The sequence below is a fragment of the Narcine bancroftii genome, chromosome 2 (genome assembly GCF_036971445.1).
Source record: "Narcine bancroftii isolate sNarBan1 chromosome 2, sNarBan1.hap1, whole genome shotgun sequence".
Lineage (NCBI taxonomy): Eukaryota > Metazoa > Chordata > Chondrichthyes > Torpediniformes > Narcinidae > Narcine > Narcine bancroftii.
Genome location: NC_091470.1, coordinates 274,674,853 through 274,694,849, shown reverse-complemented (window position 1 = coordinate 274,694,849; position 19,997 = coordinate 274,674,853). Strand labels below are relative to the sequence as shown.

The 19,997-nt window shown below is 39.5% G+C and overlaps 2 protein-coding genes across 9 annotated transcripts in view; one reads left to right on the top strand and one right to left on the bottom strand.

Moving 5' to 3' along the window:
* ano10a (anoctamin 10a) overlaps positions 1-13,110 on the top strand; it is a 95,173-nt gene extending 82,063 nt beyond the window's left edge. For all 4 annotated transcript variants that reach the window (XM_069920972.1, XM_069920974.1, XM_069920971.1 and 1 more), the window contains exons 12-13: positions 9,623-9,739; positions 12,585-13,110. In XM_069920972.1, the coding sequence (XP_069777073.1) occupies positions 9,623-9,739; positions 12,585-12,671 (204 nt within the window). In that variant the 3' untranslated portion in view covers positions 12,672-13,110. The remainder of the gene's footprint in view (positions 1-9,622; positions 9,740-12,584) is intronic.
* Positions 13,111-15,781: 2,671 nt separating this feature from the next.
* Positions 15,782-19,997, bottom strand: part of snrka (SNF related kinase a) — a 66,194-nt gene continuing 61,978 nt past the window's right edge. For all 5 annotated transcript variants that reach the window (XM_069920955.1, XM_069920959.1, XM_069920956.1 and 2 more), the window contains one exon: positions 15,782-18,745. In XM_069920955.1, coding sequence (XP_069777056.1) covers positions 17,572-18,745 — 1,174 coding nt within the window. In that variant the 3' untranslated portion in view covers positions 15,782-17,571. The remainder of the gene's footprint in view (positions 18,746-19,997) is intronic.

Genomic DNA, 19,997 nt, shown 5'->3' with positions numbered 1-19,997 from the left:
AGCTGTAGATGTACTCAATAGTGGGGAGGGTTTTGCCTCGGCTGTGTCTACTACCTTTTGTTTGCACAATAGAGTATTGGTCTTCCCATACAAAACCATGATACAGCTAGTCAGCACACTTTCCACCACATCTCTGTAGAAATTTGACAGGGTTTCTGGTGTCATACCAAACCTCCGCAAACTCCTGAGGAAGTAGGAGCACTGACGTGCTTTCTTCACAATGCCGTTAGTGTGTTGGGTCCAGGTAAGATTTTCCAAGATAGTGACTCCCAAGAACTTAAGTTTGCTCACCATCTCCACCTCTGATCTCCCAATGATCAGTTTTGGTAACATTGAGTGAAGGTTGTTATTGGTGCACATTTCAGCCAAGTTTTCAATCTCCATTCTGTACGCTGACTCATCCCCTTCCTTTATACAACCCATTACCATGGTATCGTTGGCAAATTTGTAGATGGTAATATTTGTTGTACTGAGCCAGACAGTCATAGGTGTGAATTGAGTAGAGCAGATGGGCTAAGAATGCAGCCCTGTCATGCTCCGGTACTGATGGAGATTGTGGAGGAGAAATTCTTACCGACCTTCACTGATTGTGGTCTGGAGGTGAGGAAATCCATGATCCAGTTACATAGCAGGTTGTTAATTCCCAGGTCTTGGAGTTTGCTGATCAGTTTTGAGGGGATGATGGTGTTAAGTGCCGAACTATAGTCATTAAAGAGCATCCTGATGTATGCATCTTTGCTGTCCAGGTGTTCCAGGGCTTTGTGTAGAGCCAGTGAGATGGTATCAGCTGTAGACATGTTACTACGATAAGAAAACTGGAATGTATCCATGTCACCGCTCAGATAGGAGCTGATCTGCTTCATCACCAGCCTATCAAAACACTTCATCACTGTCAATAGTCATTAAGGCAGGTTACTACACTCTCCTTGGGCACTGGTATGATTGACGCCTATTTGAAACAGGTGGTTATTGTGCCCTGCTGGAGTGAGATATTGAAGATATCCATGAATACCTTAGTATGTTGGTCAGCAGATTTTTAATACTCAGCCAAGTACTCCATCTGGGCCAGATGCTTTACTCTTGAAGGCAGCACACACGTCATCCTCAGATGGGATCATCAGGGGACATGGGGATGTGGAGGGATAGTCCTTTGCTGTTACTGTTGTCAAATTGGGCATAGAAGGCTTTGAGTTTTTCTGGGAGAGAAGCTTTGGTTTCCTCCCATGGTCTAAAAACATATGGAGTTATAGGGTGAATTGGATACGGATGTGTTTGGGCTGCATAAGCTGGTAGGGCTTGAAGGGCTCGTTACTGCACTGTATCTCTAAATTTTAAATTAATTCAAGTTATATCTTGGCCTCTTATGTTCAAGAGTAAAATTTCATGACATTTGTGTGGCCAAACTTAGAGTATTGTGTGTAGTTTTGGTCACCTAACTACAGGAAAGATATCAATAAGATTGAAGGAATACAGAGAACATTTACCAGGATGTTGCTGGCACTCAGAAATTGAGTTACAGGGAAAGGTTACCATAAATATTTGTGTATAATGTGTTTTGTGTATAATGAGACCCACCACCCCATTTTTGAGGGGGAAAAGGGGGAGAAATTTTACCTCCGTGTATAATATGACCCTCCCCTCGCCCGCCCGAGTCGTGCTGGTGCCTCTCTCCCACTTGCCCGTCCAGTTCGCGCTGGCGTTTCCCCTCTCTCTTGCCCGATTCGTGTTGGCGTCTCTCCCCCCACCCTCCCAGTCGGTCCGCCATCTCTCCCCCCGCCCCCCAAATCGGTCTGCCATCTCTCCCCCCCGCCCCCCCAGTCGGTTCTCCATCTCTCCCCCCGCCCCCCCCAGTCGATCTGCCATCTCTCCCCCCGCCCCCCTAGTCGATCTGCCATCTCTCCCCCCGCCCCCCCTAGTCGGTCTGCCATCTCTCCCCCCGCCCCCACTAGTCGGTCTGCCATCTCTCCCCCCGCCCCCCACTAGTCGATCTGCCATCTCTCCCCCCGCCCCCACTAGTCAGTCTGCCATCTCTCCCCCCGCCCCCCCCAGTTGGTCTGCCGTCTCTCCCCCCCGCCCCCCCAGTCGGTCTGCTGTCAATGTAAGCGGCTGCTCAAAATCTTCCTTATCCTTAAAACTGGCAGAATTAAAAAAAAAATTACAACCTTGTGTAAAATGCGACCCCCCCCTACGTTGGGCTCAAATTTTGATACAAAATTTTTCGCATTATATTCGAATATTTACGGTATACAGGTTAGGGCTTTTTTCCATGGAGTGTAGAAGAATGAGAGGACATTTGATATTTAAAATTATGAGGGGTATAGACAGAGTAAATGTAGGCTTTTCCCACTGAGCTTGGGTGAGATACAAACCTGAGTCAAGGGTGAAAAGGGAAAGGTTTTGGGGCGGGATGGCCAACCAGTGGGGCATTGGATGATTAGAAGTGGGGCACTCCAACCCAATGATGATAATATAAAAGTCAGCTTACTCATGTAAAAAGAATTAACCAAAAACCAATTTGTAAACAAAAAATCTTAAACAGGAATTTGAATAGCTTTGAGCTAGAAATGGGTTTTACTGAGAATAAATCTAAAACTTAGCGACTTTTAGCAATTTTATTATTTCGTGCTTATCTTTTGGTGAATGTTATCTTCTTTCACATTAATCTGTTTTCAATTTAAAAATTGATTAAAAAAACTATGAAATATTGTTCTGCAGTCGACCCATAACTGTTTAATACACGTTTGATCCTTGTTTAATCCTGAGGCGCCAGGTGTCTGCTTGCAGGATTTTGCCAGTCAGTTTACAATTGACACTCGTGCACCACGGAGTTGTTCATCCTTTGTCTTCGTTTCCAATTCTGTACTTTTTAAAAAATTAAGCCTTGTTTTGACATTCCGTTCCCTATCACCAGTGCAAAAGGAAAGCAGAACGTGATAGTAAGCGGGAATTCACTGATCAGTGGGAAAATTAGTTCTTATTTAAGCCGGATGGTCAGGAAAATGCATTGATGGTGAAAACTCTTTCTCACGTAATAGAAGTCATGATCCTAATAGACAACTATAAAGCACGAGATCAGACTAAAATAGAGGGAAACCTGAAACGAGTGCTTGGGTCTGAGTTATGCAAAGTAAAAGGAAGGAATCAAAAGAAGACAAAATATTTGTCTAAAAAATGTTGTGAAAGTTTGGTGATGACAGAAGCACCCTACCCAATTGCTTTAGCGTTGGCCAAAAAACAGAAGCCTTTCTCTGACGCAGAAGAAATTGTTAAGCCTCGTCTCCAAATATTTGCAAGATGTCTTGGTGATAAAAATATCGAAAAGAAAGAAGACAAAATTGCACTGTCAAAGCAAACAGTTAAGAGATGTACCAAAGAACTCTTTCGTGATGTATCTGAGGAACTGAAAGACCTTATCCATGCTTGTGCTTTCTTTTCTTCAGCTTTGGACGAATCTGCTGACATATGTGTATCCCAGTTAAGCATTTTTATAAGAGAAATTGATAATTTTAGTGCCTTTGAAGAACTTATCAGTGTTGAGTCACTTCAGGGAAAAACAAGAGGATCAGACATATGTGACAAAGTAAAATCATGCATATAAAATCTACAACTAGATTCCAGTAAACTTATTGGTGTTTGAACTGACGGAGCACTGTAGCCATGATCTCATTGAATGGCGGAGCAGGCTCGAAGGGCCAAATGACCTACTCCTGCTCCTATCTTCTATGTTTCTTCTATGATAGGTGAAGCTGCTGGGACTAGAAACAAAAGGTCGCGATTGACTGATTCAAATTTGAAGAATTCTCTACTGGCCTCAGTAACTAATTTAACTCCAAACATTAAAAGCTTATTATTATTGTTTAATCATTAGTTTATCTTTTTTTTATATTAAATCAATTTATCATGTAAAAATGCTAAATATGTCTATATCCTGTATTAACATTTTTTACATGTATTGAATGGGTATACAAGAGTTGTATGGCACGTTGTGTGTGGAAAAAATTGACACATGGAATGTAAAAGGTTGGCTACCCCTGGTTTGGGGGAACTTCTTCACGTAGAATGGTAGGAGTGTGGAAAAAGGTGCCAGCTGAGGTGGTGAATGCCAGCTCAACTTTAACATTTAGGAAGGATTTGGACAGGTACATGGTTGGGAGGGGTATGGAGGGCTATGGACTGGGTGCAGGTCAGTGGGACTAGGCAGAAAAATAGTTTGACACAGACTAGAAGGAATAAATGGCCTGTTTACGTGCTGTGAACATAATTCTACTAGTTCAGGTCTACAAGGGATTTATACCAAATGCAATGACAAATGGAACTGATAAATAGGTTGACTAACTTGCTTTAGAGCAGTGGTTCCCAACCTTTTTATGTCCCGCACCCCTAAAAAAATTTTAATATGTTCTCGTGACCAAAACAAATTTGTATAATCAGTTTTTAATAATATATAAACAAAAATGAAACATGGAAAATAAAAAATATTACAACAAATTAAAAGTTGCATAAACCCTATAAAAAATTAAATTTTCACCCATGCATGAAATTTCTTTAAAAAAATTAAAGAACTAACGTTCAAATGTTCATAAGCCAATTTAAATTTAATGACTCCTTTGTTCCTGTTAATTGCTTAAGAGGTTTTCAAAACGTGGCACTTCGTTGCTGATACCAATCCGCACGTCTGCCTGTGCACCCAAGCGATTTCTAGATTTTGTCTTGATTGACAAAAGGGCACTAAATCCAGACTCGAATAAGTTAGTGCTTTTACACAAAGTCTTGGAAGCATGTCCATTGCCAAACACCTGTTTGTTCCAAAGTTTTGCTTTCAAACTGCATTTCAAGAACATGATTTGTGCACAGTTCAATAAGATCTTCCTTCAGCTCTTCATCATCCGACATATTATCCAAATTGAAGGAGTATGGATTTATTTAAAAAAACTGAAATGTTATCTCGCACCCCCTGGAATGCTATCTTGCACCCCTGGTTGGGAAACCCTGCTTTAGAGGAACAGATCTTTGGTGTTGTGTAATCTGTTCCCTCACATCCAACTTGATATTCATACTCTTGGATATTGTCACATCCTCCAATGTTATTTTATGCCTATATCGGGGCTGGTGAATGGAGAAGACCCCATGGCACTATTTTGAAGAAGACCAGAGAAATCCTCCCTGATATTTTGGGTGGTATCTCTACTTGAATAGCGGAGTCACCAGAATCCAGATAATCATGTTACTGTTATCACACTGGGAGGCAAGATTGTGCTTTGTTGTATTTGCGTACATTGCAGCAGTATCAACACTTATATACCAGTAATTGGGTTGTAAAACACCGAGACATCATTCTCGAACACAGACCCTTTTTTTAACATTAAATGTCTCTGAAACTGCTGGCAGTTTTCTGTTTAGTAATTATCAATGTTGTGACCACCCTAATTACTTGAAGACTTTCGTACTCGATTAATTAAGCATTATTTGTAGTCAGATGTTATCTAAATATTGTTTTAAAGTATTATTTTTTTACCCACTAATACGTTAATGCCAGCAGAGGGCGCAGTGGGACCACAAGAGTAAAACATGAATGGACCAGGTATTTTTCCTGTGTTGAGGCATTCATTAGCCTTGGGTTCATAGTTAGACTTGGCCTTGAAATTTTGCATGTTAAATTATTGGAAGTGGGAGCTAAGTTACCTTAATGAAGAAATTGTGGACATCAGTGGACAGAGAAAACAGCTGTCGATATTCTAATGTGTTCGAAAGACTGTGAATGAAGAAAGCATTGAAATAAATTTTCATGTCTTACTGTTTTGGCCTTAATGCAAGACAAATGACTACCACATTTATTCCTTCATGGGATACGTGAGTCTTTATCAAAGCTAATATTTGTTGTTCATGCTTAATTGCTTCTGAACTGAGTGGCATACTGGCTCATTACCATTGGAGAGTTCAGGGTAAACCTTAACTAGCAAGTGAGGAAGACAAATTTCTCCCTGCAAGGGTATTAGTAAACCAGATATGTTTTTGTCCTTCCTGATATTATTTTTTAATTATGAATTTAATTTTCCCCACTGTCATGAGCGATTTGCCTCCGGTCAAGTGCTTCTGAATACCAGTATCCTGTATCCAGTAGATGAGCCACAATATTGCCAGACTCAATTCCCAAACATATACTTGCAGCCTCTATAATCAACAAGGACAACCTAATTCCTGAATGCATAACATGCTTCTCCATAGCTTCAGAAGATTCATTCACCTTTTGAATGGGTAGAATTCTTAATCTAATATCTATGTTTTGAAATTTATTGTAGATGCAATTCACATCTCTGGTAATAATGAGCAACGTGGCATATTTTGTTCTGTGGAGGCACACATGATAACTTTATGATTATCAACAAATCCTGACTTTAACATTTTGGTCATTATTGTATAAAAATAAATATGCTACTTAAGAAGTTGGCATGGTTCATCTTGAACGACATACAGTGCCATCCATCATGTTTGGGACAAATATGCATTTTCTTCCTTTATTTCCCCCTGTGTTCCACACTTTTAAATTTGCAATCAAACAATTCACAAGAGATCAAAGTGCACATTCCAGATTTTATTCAAGGTTACTTGTATACATTTTGGTTTGACCATGTAAGAATCACAACACTTTTTAGACATAGTCCCCTCATTTCAGGTACCATAATATTTGGGACATAGCAATATTAAGTATATTCAACTAGTTATGTTTAGTACTTTATTGCATATCCCTTACATGCAATGACTACTTGAAGTCTGATTCATAGGCTTCATTAGATGTTGAGTATCTTCTCTGATAATGCTCTGCCAGGTCTCCACTGCACTCATCTTCAGCTCCTGCTTGTTTCAGGGCCTTGTTTCCTTAGGATTTTCTATTCAGGATATGGAAGACATGCTCAATTGTATTTAGATTGGATGACTGACTTGCCATTCAAGAATTATCCAGTTTGTTACCTTTGTTGCTTTAGCAGTATGTTTAGGATCATTGTCTTGCTGTCGGATAAAACACCATCCAATGAGTTTGGAAGCATTTTCTCGAACTTGAGCAGATGTTTCTATACACCTGAATTTGTTTTGCTACTGCTATCAGCAGTTATATCATCAATGAGGATAAGTGCGCCAGTACCTGTGGCCGCCATACATGCCCAGGTCATAACAGCCCCACCAGCATGTTTCACAGATGAGGTGGTATCCTTTTGATCTTGGGCACTTTACACCTCCACACTTTGCTCTTGTCATCACTCTGATACAGTTAATCTTGGTCTCATCAGTCCACAAGACTTAGTTCCAGAATTCTGTACGGTTCTTTAAATACTTCCTGGGAAACTATAATTTGGAAATCCTGTTTCTTTGGCTAACTAATGATTTACATCTTGAAGTGTGGCCTTTATATTTCTGGTCTTTATTCACTACAGTTTGGCATTTACCACCATCATTTGATGTTCAGCAGACATTTGTATAAACCTAAGTAGGAAAGGTTTAGAAAGACATGGGCCAAATGCAGACAAGTGAGGTTAGACCAGGATGCCAAACCCGTTGGCATGGATGAATTGGTCCAAAGGTCCTGTACTGTGTTGCAAGGCTCTGAAATGTGGAGTTTTGAATAATATCCTGGTATGCATTGAGAATTGATTAACAGGTAGAAAGCTAAGTGTAGGGAGAAATGGATTCTTCTTGGGTTTGCAGTTCATAAGGTGGGGTACTGCAAGGATCATTGCTTCAGCCTAGATCAACAAGTTGGCTGAGGGGATTAAGTGCAACATTTTCCAGTTTGCAAGTGACATATAGAGAATGTGAAGAGAGCTGAGTATACAAAGAGGTTTTGAGGGGGATAAAAGGCACATAAAGTGCGTGGCCACAGTAATGGCAGATTCAGCTCCATATGGAAAAATGTGAGCTTGTGCTTTTGATAGAAAAACAAGAAATGTGGAACTCCTTTATAACCAGGTGAGAAAGAGAAATATTCAAAGGAATCTTGATATCTCATTGTCCCTGAGTTATTCATAAACTAATGTACGGGTCCACTAGGTAGTTAGGTAAGCAAGGGTAATCTGAGTCCAAGAATAAGATCTCACCATAATTTTATATGGTCTTGTTGACACCCCATATGAAGAGTTACATTTTAAAGAAAGATGCACTTGAGAATGAATGGAGTGAAGACTCATCAAAATGATCCCTGGGATGGTGGTATGATGTGTGAGGAGAGAGTTGGCTGGATCCTATTCTTCATAGTGAAGAAGAATTCATGACGATCTCATTAAATATTACAAAATCTTTAGATGGCTTGACAAGATAGATTCAGGGATATATTTCCCTGATTGAGGAATCTAGTATTAGAATAATGTCACTTAGAAGTATGATGAGAACTTTTTGGGTGGTTAGCATGATGCTATTATAGCACCAAAGACCTAGGTTCTCCCCATGACCTGAGTGGGTTTCCTCCCACTCTCTAAAACGTATGGGGTTGGTAGGTTAATTAGGTGTAATTGGGCGTAATAATTTCATGGATCAGAAGGGCCTTCTACAATGCTGTATTTTTTTTTTAAATCCCTGCACTGGAGTGCTGTGGAGTATCTGTTAATGATTGTGTTAGGATTAAATAAAGAATGATACATTTCTGGTTCATACAATAATCAAATAGTAGGGGATAGCACCCGTGTAGTGAAAAAAAGTAGTGAAGACTAATAAATAGTAAATAGGGATGTGGGTTGTGCTAATATGGTAACGGGACCTACGAATAGAGCCAAGGTTATACACAGCGAACACAGCCAAGTTTCAGAAACTTCATTGATTATGTTATACTGTGCACCCATTGTTGTAATAGAAACTTGGATTTTTTGTTAAATTAAGCATCCTCTTCTTTAATCTACTTTTATTTTACCAGTAATGAGTTCTTTGTAACTTCCATTCTGTAATCAAAACTTAGTTTTACTGTTAATCAAGTTTCTGTAATCGTGTCCATTAAGAGTATAAAACCTGTACCAAAATCAGCTGTGACTGGTCTCCGAATGCACATCAGTTTTAATAAACCAGTTGTTACTTTGAACACAAATACCATGGCCTTTCTGTTTGCTCCTACAGTGCACAAGAATGGTGTCCAGATAAAAGATCAGCTTGAATGATGGCTCAGGGACTAAATGGCATATTGCTGTTCTTATTTCTTGATTTCTTAATCATAAATTTTAAGTGTGATGTTTTCATGATCAAACCCCACACCTGAGACTTGAATACAGAGTCTAAGCTGATGCTCCCAGTTCAGTAATGGAGAACTGCACCACTAAAGAAGATGCCGCCTCTCAAGTCCCGAGCTTATCCAGGATTCTGTCTGCATCTTGAGGAAGGTGTGGAGTTGCATGTAGACCCCATGATGGTTTACTACCGACACTACGAAACTGCTTCCTGATTTTAAAGTTCCAACAGATGATATTGGAGAGTAAATGGTTGACTACCTTTTGGAATTTATGTATCCCCTCCTCCAGATGATAGATGTATTCCCAGGGAATAATTTTATGTATATTTCTAGCATATTGGATTAAATGGGATATATTGAAATATGAAATATGTCTGCATTAATTTTCTTTAATGTTGTCCAATTTGTGTTTTGCAGCATGTCCTGCTGGCACTGAAATTTATCTTGGCATTTGCCATTTCTGATGTACCAAGTGATATCCGTACGAAAGTGGCCAGAATGGAATTCGAGTCTTTGAAGGCCCTCAAACAAAAGGTAAAGAGGGAGTTTGTTTGAGATAGCCTTATGATCTGTTAAGAGATTAAAGATGGCAAGAAATTATTCCACTGCCTGAATCTCTATTACTTGCATGTTTGATGCAAGTGGAGGTTTTCCCTTCCTTTTTCTGCCCACTCTTGCACTGAGGCAGTGGTGAACAAGACCATTTATCCAGCTAAACTGAACTTTAACTAATGCACATGGGATTCAGTGGATTAGCAAGCTTCTTGATTGTATGAATGTGGTGCACTGTTAGACAGAGCCAGACACACACAAGGTAAAGACTGTACAACAGGCTTAAATCCACAAAGACTTTCACAGAGCCAGGCTGGCTGTAGCTGCAGTAACTCTGAGTGAGACTTCGGAGGCTGGTGCAGGCTTATATCCCGGAGGGTGATTGACACCCGACCGGGTGGGGCTTGATCCATTCAGTTCTGGGCAGTTAGTTACAGGATTCTGGGCAGTTAGTTACAGGAGAACCGAGTTTTACGAAGGCAGAACATTCCTAAGAAACTGTTCATAAACTGAAGACCTGTTAACTACTATTGGAGGCAATTTTCATAAAAGCGAATATGGATTTCTTCATATAAGCATATTTTCATAAAGTGAGTCTTTGTAAAACAGGATTTGCCTGTTCTGCACTACTTTAGTCAGAATTGCAAGATAACAAATCAAGTTAACTGAGCATAAACGTGCTCAGATGAAAATTATATAAAAGAGATGCAACTATTGGCCAGGGCAGTGCAGGGAACGCCACTGCTCTTCACATGGTGTTACCAGAAGGGCAGACAGACCCTGGGTTAATGCATTGGCTGAAGGCAATGTAGCCTGATCTTTGCAGCAGCAGTAGGCCAGGCGTCTGTGTTCATTTGCTTTTGGATTTTGGATTTCATTCTTCTCCACCTTTCACAGTCAGAGTGCATGAAGATCAATTACTTTTGATGTATGGCTTGCTAGAATTTAGACATTTTAATAGTAAAACACTTACATATAGTAAAAGTCTGCAGACACCAGGATTAAAGTAAAAACACAATGCTGGTGAATCTCAGCAGGTTAATCAGTGAACTTTATGTAGCAAAAATGAAGATGCAGAACCAATGCTTTGGGCTTGAACCTTTCATCAAGGAATGAACAAAATGTAGCATGGAAGTTTGCTAAATAAATAAAAAAATTGACCATGGTGAAAGGCTGGCAAGGGACAGTCCGAGAAGAGGATATTCTTCCCATGCAGAGCCTTTCCATGATTCCCTTTTCCCAAAAAGGGCAGCACAATTGAATTGACTATTCACCAAAGCAGTTCGAATAGGAGGCAGCCATTCAGCACATCAGGCCTGCTTGCCTGACCAGAACACACTTGTGTCTATTTTTCCCCCTTATTTGATTGCTGCTGTTGTTTAGTAATATGTAGGTGACCAGCCCTGCATGAAAAAAAAACTACCTTGGTAACGTCACATTTATGAAAAGGAAAACAGCGGAGTGCAGACTTGGCTGGACCTTCTGGGTCGGACAATTGAAGCTGGTGTGAGCTTTACACCATTTTCGGGCACTCCAACTGCGATTGGTAGAACATGCAGGAGTCAGATAGTCACAGGGTGACTGAAGCCAAGTTTCTCCACTGGAGGAAGCCTTGCAAATGGAGATTAGGAATAAAGGCAACTCTTCCAACCAGTCCAAATTCAAAGGAGGATTTCAATTCAGTTAGGAAGAGAGATCTTGGCTTGCATTAACTTGGAAGCAGCATCACTAGCTGTAATAGAACAATTCACCAAAACCACAGGCCCTTCGGCCTACAACGTTGTGGTGATATTTATAAACCTACTCAGCAACAATCTAACTCTTCCAACCTCACATTCCATAACCCTCTATTTTTCTTACATCAATGTGTTTGTTTAAGAACCTTTTAAAAGTCCCCATCATGTCAGCCTCCATCACCACTCCCAGAAAGCATGCACCACTCTGTGTATTTTTACAAAAGAATTGCCTCTGACATCTCCCCTAAACTTTTTCCATTCACCTTAAACAGATGTCCTCTGGTATTGGTCATAGCTGCCTGGGAAAAAGGTGCTGGCTGTCCACTCTATCAAAGCCCATCATAACCTAATAGACCTCTATTAGACACCTCTCATCCATCATTGCTCCAAGGAGAAAAGCCCTAGCTCTGTCAATCTTTCTCCAATCCAAGCAGCATCCTGGTAAATCTTCTTTGCAACCTCTCTCAATCATCTACATCTTTCCTGTAATGAGGCAACCATTAAAAAACAGTACTCCAAGAACAAAACACAAAAGTGCTGGAGAAACTCAGCACGTCACGCAGCTTCTATAGCAGTGGCTCTCAACCTTTATCTTTCCACCCACATACCACCTTAAGCAATCCCTTACTAATCAGAGCACCAATGGCATAGGGATTACTTAAAGTGGTATATGAGTGGAAAGAAAAAGGTTGAGAACCACTGGTCTATCCCTATCTTCAGATACTTTATTTTTCAAAATCTTATTCTCAGATGTGAATATATTCAACAGTCTTCAGACAGAGCATTCCCAAGATTTATTACCTTTTAAAATGCTCTCATCTTCATCCCAGAATCCTGACCCCTTATCCTGAGATCCATGCTTTTTGGATTGAGAAAACAGCCTTTTAATATTTAGTTTGTTAATTGCTCAATATCTGGTTTGTTTCAATGAAATGTTCCAGAGATGGAACATCAGTTCTACTGTGTCATGTTCCTTCCATGGATCCACTTTCTACTTGGCCTTGTAGATTAGACAGAAGTTGTTTTTGCTCTGCTTAAGGCAGGCACGACCAAATTTTCCAATTTATCATTAATCTGATTTGTTCCCACAGCAAATGAAGGAAGCTGATGAATCAATGGCAAAGGAAGAGCAACTTGATGAAACAAAAAGAGAACAGGAAGAAAAGAAAAAAATATGAAGATATGCTCGATCAGGCCATACACCAAGATTGAAAGCTGTTGACTTGGTGTGTATATGTATATAGCTTGAGAATATCTCTCAGCATGGTGCTGAATATATCTAAATGTATTCATTATCACAAGCCTGTGTGATTTTTGCACATGGATAAATGAGCTACATGGTGAAAACAAAGCATCTACTAGAAGAGGGTGGAGAAATACAACTTGAAGATTTGAATACATCAACATTTGAACTGTATCATCCAGCTAAGCCACTTTGAGATAGTTGGAGTAGTTGTCAATCACAGGTATTGTACAACAGATGAATACTTGTTGAATGTATGTGTGTAAAGATTATTGTTTGCTATCTTGATCTCCAAAAGGCTTGGGTTTAGAATAATAATTATTGTACAAAATACAATAAATGAGACCACACCTCAACTCTGTGCATTAGGCAAATGGATTCTGGCTCCAGATTATTCACATTAGTCATAAGGCCCTTTGTCATTAATAAATACTGCATATTAAACTTTACTACAACTTAAGGATTTCCATCCTGCATATGTGAACATAAAAAAAGTGAAGTTGCCCATGCCCTCTGACATTTAAGTAGATTATGATCAAAGAGAACCTGGAGTGACTCAATGGGCCAGTCAGCCATTTTCTATCCACAGATGCTGCCTGACCTACAGACCCTTCAGTTTTGTTCACTCAATATTGCAGCAGCTGCAGTTTTTGTTTCTCATTTAAATTAATAGAAAACAGGTTCAGGAATAGGCCATTCAATGTGCTCGTGCTTCGGTAACCCGTTCCTACTTTCTCTCCATACTACTGGATTGCTTTAGCCATAAGGGCCATATCCATTTCCTTTTATGCATATGTCTAAAGAACTGACCTCAACATCTTTCTGTGGCAGGGAATCTGTAAGTTCACAAATGAGTGAAGATGTTTCTCCTCATCTCAGCCCCAAGTAACTTACCCCTTATTCTTAGATCACTTGAGATATCCCCAAGATTGGGAACATTCTTCCTGCATCTACTCTAACTTGTCTTATCAGAATTTTGTCTCTTTGAAATACCCTGCTCATTTTTCTATTTTCAAGTGAGTAAAACACTAATCTATCCACTAATCAGTCCTACATACCAGGAATCAGACTGATGAACCTTTGCTGCAGCCCCCTCTCCCTCAGATTAGACAATCAAAATTATATCCAGTACTCTGTGACCTCACCAAGGCTCAATACAAAGCACTAAGACCTCTCTATATTCAAAACCTCTTACGATAAAGGCCGACATGCAGTTTGCTTTCTGTAGTGCCTGTTGTACCAGAATTCCAACCTTCAACGACTGATGCACCATGACACCCCGGTCTCAATGCACCTCCTCTTGCCTGTTATTACCACTGATGTGGAGAACCACATTTATCTACATTATACTGTACTGTATTTGCCTACTCTCCTCATTTGTCCAAGTCTCCAGCCTCTTGTAATCTTGCATGCAATCACACTGCCACCTAGCTGAGTGTCATCTGCAAATTTATGGGATACAACATTCTGTTCCTTTTCTAGAATCTATATTATTACAATGTATTGTAAATAACTTGGGCCCCCAATCTTCGTATGGCCCACTAATAAGTGCCTGCCAATCTGAGTAGCTTGACGTGCTTACTCTCCAGTTCAGCTTTCTCAAGTGGCCATAATGTAGAATCCCAGTAAATTTGGGGAACCTAGGAGATATTTCTTGACCAGAGTGAAGAACCTATTAGCACAAGGAATACATGAAATCTAGAAGGGGAAGCTGTCTAATGTTTCTGATGAAAGGGTTAAATTGGGACCTGGCTTGTATGGAATGGAAATACTGGGGTCTATTTGAGCTGATATCTATAATTTCCTGGGCAACAGGATCCCTATATGACCATCATATACTTTCAAGATTCCACCATTATTCATCCAAGTTGTTCAATCATGAAATGTAGTTAAACCAATGCAGGTTTGGCAAGTTACTCATAATTGATTTCCCTGTTTACCTCATCTAAGCAACTGATAATTTATAATTGGCAGCCTCAGTGCAAACTTGAAAGCTGATGGGTAATTGGAACAAATTTGGATCCATTTATTGGAGTTTTGGATGAACTGGAATTTTTATTTACATTGACAGTAAATAAGATTGAACATGTCTACTTGGTGGAATATGGATGAATGATACAATTTGAATGAATCTCATCAATATTGTAAACATCCTTTTTTTAAATCAGGCAGACTCCTGAAACATTGATTTGAACACCAATGTAAAAATTATGAATTAAGGCTCCAGCTGAAACAATTCCCATGCATTTTTGAACAAAAAACTTTGAATAGGTTTCTCCCCACTGTATCAGCTCGTTCATGATGGGATATCAGCAGAGCCGGAGCCAGACTATTCTGCATCCTAGGCCAGGCTGAGCAGGTGAAGGGTTGCTGACCAGGCTGAGCAGTGGATGTGATGTTCGACTTGCGCCATCACACTTCCTCCATCCACCTTAGCAGACTAACACACGTGCTAATAGCGCGTTAGCCAGATCCACATCATTCATAACGCTGAGGTGCCGGACCTGTTGGAATATCTCTTCAACAGCACACCTATGAGGTCTGCTCTCTAGGTGGCTGCCTAGTTAACCTAATGGTAGTGCCAGCCCGAGATATCACCAGTCAAGATGAATTCTCCAAAACAAACCTGTTGCAATGTAATTTGAGGAAATACAAATAGATACAAAGTGCAGAGTTTTTTTTAAAAGATTCTTAATTTAGTTACATGAATGACCTTTTGAGTGTGGAAGATAATATTCTGGTGGTACAGAACTACCATGTAGATTGCTGTTATGCAAGTAATTTCCAGAATTTATTTTTGGTAAACCACCAGATCCTAAAAGAAATTGTAGCTGGTGTGATAATGAGTGGAGTAAAAGTGAGGGGAACTAGTCTGACTTCACTGTTGTGTCTGAGAGACATCACTGTGTGTAGGCTGTCAAGCAAAGTTGTTCATTTTGGAAGAACTTTTTGCTATCTAAAAATGCAAAAGTCAACCCCAAAATGAGCTAAGCTTTCTTCCCATTTCAAATAACTGTGTTTTAATGATTTGAAAGTCACACTGAGTAAAAATCAACCACTATTTTATTCACACATGAAAATACCAATTTGAAGACAGGATGGCCATGGGATGCCACATTTTCAGACTGTAACATTATTTGGTCCAATAACATTCAGAAGTAGTGGTTACTCTTTCTATTCATTGCACCAGCAATGCGGCACAACATACAACACATTACCAGTCATTCACTTGGGACAATTCCATATAGAATACAGACAGTTAAGCAGTGAATGTTTCCACCTACATTTATCTAGTACAATCTGACAACTGTACATCACTGTAATTCTTAGTACTGAGTATACACAAATTTACAGTTCTTGTACAAATACACAAGGTAGGAGTTCTAAAAGTTGCCATCACAAGGCTATACATAAAGTATAAACAAAACTATTTACAATAATCCAAAAACTTAACTGCATCTACACAATTGCTATGAATTTCCTTCACTATTTGTTATTTTCCACAATGAAAATCAGGTAATTAAAAACTGGAATGCCAATATACTTAAGAACTTGAAATACCCCCAGTCTTCCCAATATCTTCTGCAGCATTTAATATGGAACATACATTTATCACCATATAACTGACTGGAAAGCTATTGCTTGGGCCTATCAGATCTATATTTTAAAAAAGCATAGTTCTTCAGTGTTAGCGAGGATAAGTTTTCTCCCAGTTGACTGAAGCAGAGGAAAGGTTGTGGATGAGGAAAAGTTGATTTCTTTTTCATAAACTACAGAGTTTAACAAAAAAATTCCACAGACAATTTATAATAAAAGACTGGAGTTCCAATGATAGCTCAGCATTGAAAATCTCTTCTCCAAGGGTATGATGCATTCTCCATATGTAGTGGAGAACTTCTTCATTAAAAGGAAGGGAGCAGGTGGTTTTTCAAATCTCACACTTCAGGACATGCTCTAAGTACTTCACATTTAAGTCGTAGCTACTCTGACATTGTCCTTCCAACAAATTGCATCCTATTGGCTTGAAAGAGACAATGCAATTTTGCGTTATTTCCAATCACTACACCATGACCTACTCCACAGTACTGACAGAACAAGTAGATCCAAACATACACACAGATGAAGAGACAAGTGAGCCTAAGTGTAGGGCTTTATCACTTACAGGACGACATAGTGTCATGGACACTAGTGACCAGCAAACCTAGTTGAACCCAACTCAGTCCAATTATAGCACCTTAAAATTCTTGCTCAATTAAAGTCAATGTAGACTAACCCATCCTGAAGTGAGGTCTCTGCAATCTTTCAACAAATTAAGACTCTGGTAGGACTATCCTGTAGAGAGCATTTTATCATGCTTGGAATATTCAAATATTTTCACAAGAGTTGCAATATTTCAGTTATTACTTTGGTTCTTTTCTGTCGGGTACATTAGAATATATAATTAAACCTAACATTCTTTGACCAGATGATTTAAAATCATATCGATTAACTGAATCCTTTCCATGTGCAACACACAGAGCTACAAAGTGCACTATTTACTTAAACTGCATTTTAGTTCCATTAACAACATACTAATCAACATAACATCAATGCTAAACTCCCAAGATACTAAAAAATATGTCCCAGTCAGGTTTATCTTGTTGGAAAATTAAAGCAGTAGATAGCAGCATGCACATAGACCATGCATTGTCAAGATATTGAGCAAATCAATTCAATGTCACAATAAATAATTCTCAAAGTCCCTTTAAAAAGCTCAAGACTAAAAGAATTTCATTTTGCTTTGAAAGTCAAACTCTAACCAACAAGAATAACAATTAAATCAAGCTAAAATTTATTTAAATAACTTGACAGCAGCTGGTTTGACTGGAGGTACACAGCAACCCATCCTTGGAGGTCCGCTGAATGTTCACAGAGAGTGTCTTCTCACAAAGAGGTAGTTGAAAAACATTATTCTTCAAGTTCATGTTGTTCTCTTTTGACATTTCAAGCACATTCAGCAGGCCAGCCATTTGGTCAGAATAGAACTTGCTGTTGGTCAAGGGAGAGGTTTGCTCTATAATATTGGTTGAGGTGATGCACATTTTCCAGGATGATTTCTCATGTAATCGAATCCCATTTGTTGGTACAATGATGTATCTACTGTTGCCGCCCTGGAGCTGGGACCCAAGACAGAGGGTCATCAGCTTCAGGCTCTCCACCAAATCTTCTGCAGCTTTGGATGACTGGGAGGAATTTCCTTGGGTTGCACAGCTGCGAGTTCTTGTACCCGTGTTATTGGTGCTCCCACTGGAATCATTGGAAGGGCTACTCCCACCTTTGTTGCCATCACTTGGGCTGCTCTTGTCGAGACCAGCATTCCTATCACTTGATTTTCCCTGCCCACTCCCGTCTCCTCCACTTCCTGGAGGCCCTTCACTGCTATCACGGCGGTGCCAGGAGTAAGTGAACCCACTGTCTTTGTCAAGAAGCCGTCGACTTTCTGAATCATCATCACTGGTTTCAGAACTGCTGCAACTTGATCCACGGCCTTGACTTTTCCGTTTATGGTACCTTTTATTCACAGTACTTGGAGAAGCTATGTTCATTTTTAATCGACTGAGCTTAGGGGGTAGATTTTCATCCATGTCAAAGTCATCATCTGATTCTCCTTCCTCAAATATTTGATTGAGGACAGGAGCGCTTTTCCTGGTGGTTAGCCGGTTTGTTATGGAAGGTTTACGCCGCAAAACCACTGGAGTGGGAAGAGGAATTACACTTGTGTCATCTTCATCATCCTCTTCATCCTCCTCCACTCTGAACAGACACGTCCTATTGTTTGTAGCAGGCTTCCCACTTGTTCCAATTGTCGACGGCTCTTCTTTCTTTGCAGGCTCACCAGATTTCATTCGGTGCCCATTAATGGTAGACTCTGCAGTACGGGCTGGAGCAATGGACACAGGATGGATGATGGGTGATGTGGTTATGTCTTCAATATCTTTAGTCATCTCAATTTTTGTAGGCCAGGATTGCCTAATTTTGAAAACAGAAAAAAAAAGAAAAACAAAAGCTTCAGTTATTTTTTTCAATTTCCTATGAGGCTTTACCAAATTTAAATTTGAATTTACATTTCTGTTACTTATTACAGAATGAATAGAATGGTCAACTTGAATCATCCAAGCTACATCAAATCCATCAGCATCAAAACCAGAGAAGATGGTGCTGGACCTATTCATATCTCTCCTGAAGAATATAGTAACAATGCGCATGCACAAAGCTTTACCCTCACGTATGTGCAAAGAAGATGAACATGCTTTGGAATGGTTGCTCAACAGCCCCATTCCCAGTAGAGTTGGAATTAAGGAACAGCAAGTTGACATACAAGAGACAAGAGCTGTCAGAAACACCTGTAGCTGGTGATCAATGGAAAAAGGGAGATCAAGAAGAAATGGATGAAGATGCAGAAGATGAAGATGAAGTGTTGGGGGCTTTGATGTATGGAGATAAAGGCCAAAATATAAAAGATCTTTACTTACTAATAATGGGTCAATATGTTATAAGAGCTAATATTAGGAATGTCAGATCTGACATGAAGGAGGTTAAAAGTGAAATGTTGAAATATACCAGAAGTTAATGAAATTGAAGCAACAGTTCTGGATGTGCAGAATGTTAAAAGTGTTATGGATATATAACCATATAACCATTTACGGAGCGGAAACAGGCCATGTTGGCCTTTCGAGTTTGCACTGGTTCACTGATTTTGTGCGCCCCCTTCAGGCATTGGTCCTGATAGATCTTCATTCAATAACGATGGACGAATTCAATGCAGGTGGAATCAGTAACTATCTGGAACTTCCAACAATCCAAGAATAGTAAAGTCATCAAGCAGGCGAGCAGCATTTTAAAAAGTAATAAACACTAATCGTAATTCTTTTTATAAATCATATCACAGAAAGTAAACATTTGGACAGGCACATAAGATTAAGGGAGAAGTAGAAATATTAAACTTTGCTGAAAATAAGATTTGAAATTATAAGGAGTATATTAACAGAGTATGGAGTGAATGTTACACCAAAATGGAAAATCAGATCATTGGCGGTGCAGAGATTGATCAGCAGCTTTTTTTCCCCCCTTTATAGACCATTAAAAGTTACATCATTCAATATTTTATGGGCAATTCAAAAAGTTGAAAATTCACACTCCTGGGAAAAACAGGAAAGAAATGATGTAAAAGATGGATATGTTGAAAAATCAAAATAGATGAAATAATGTTAAGATTAAAGAA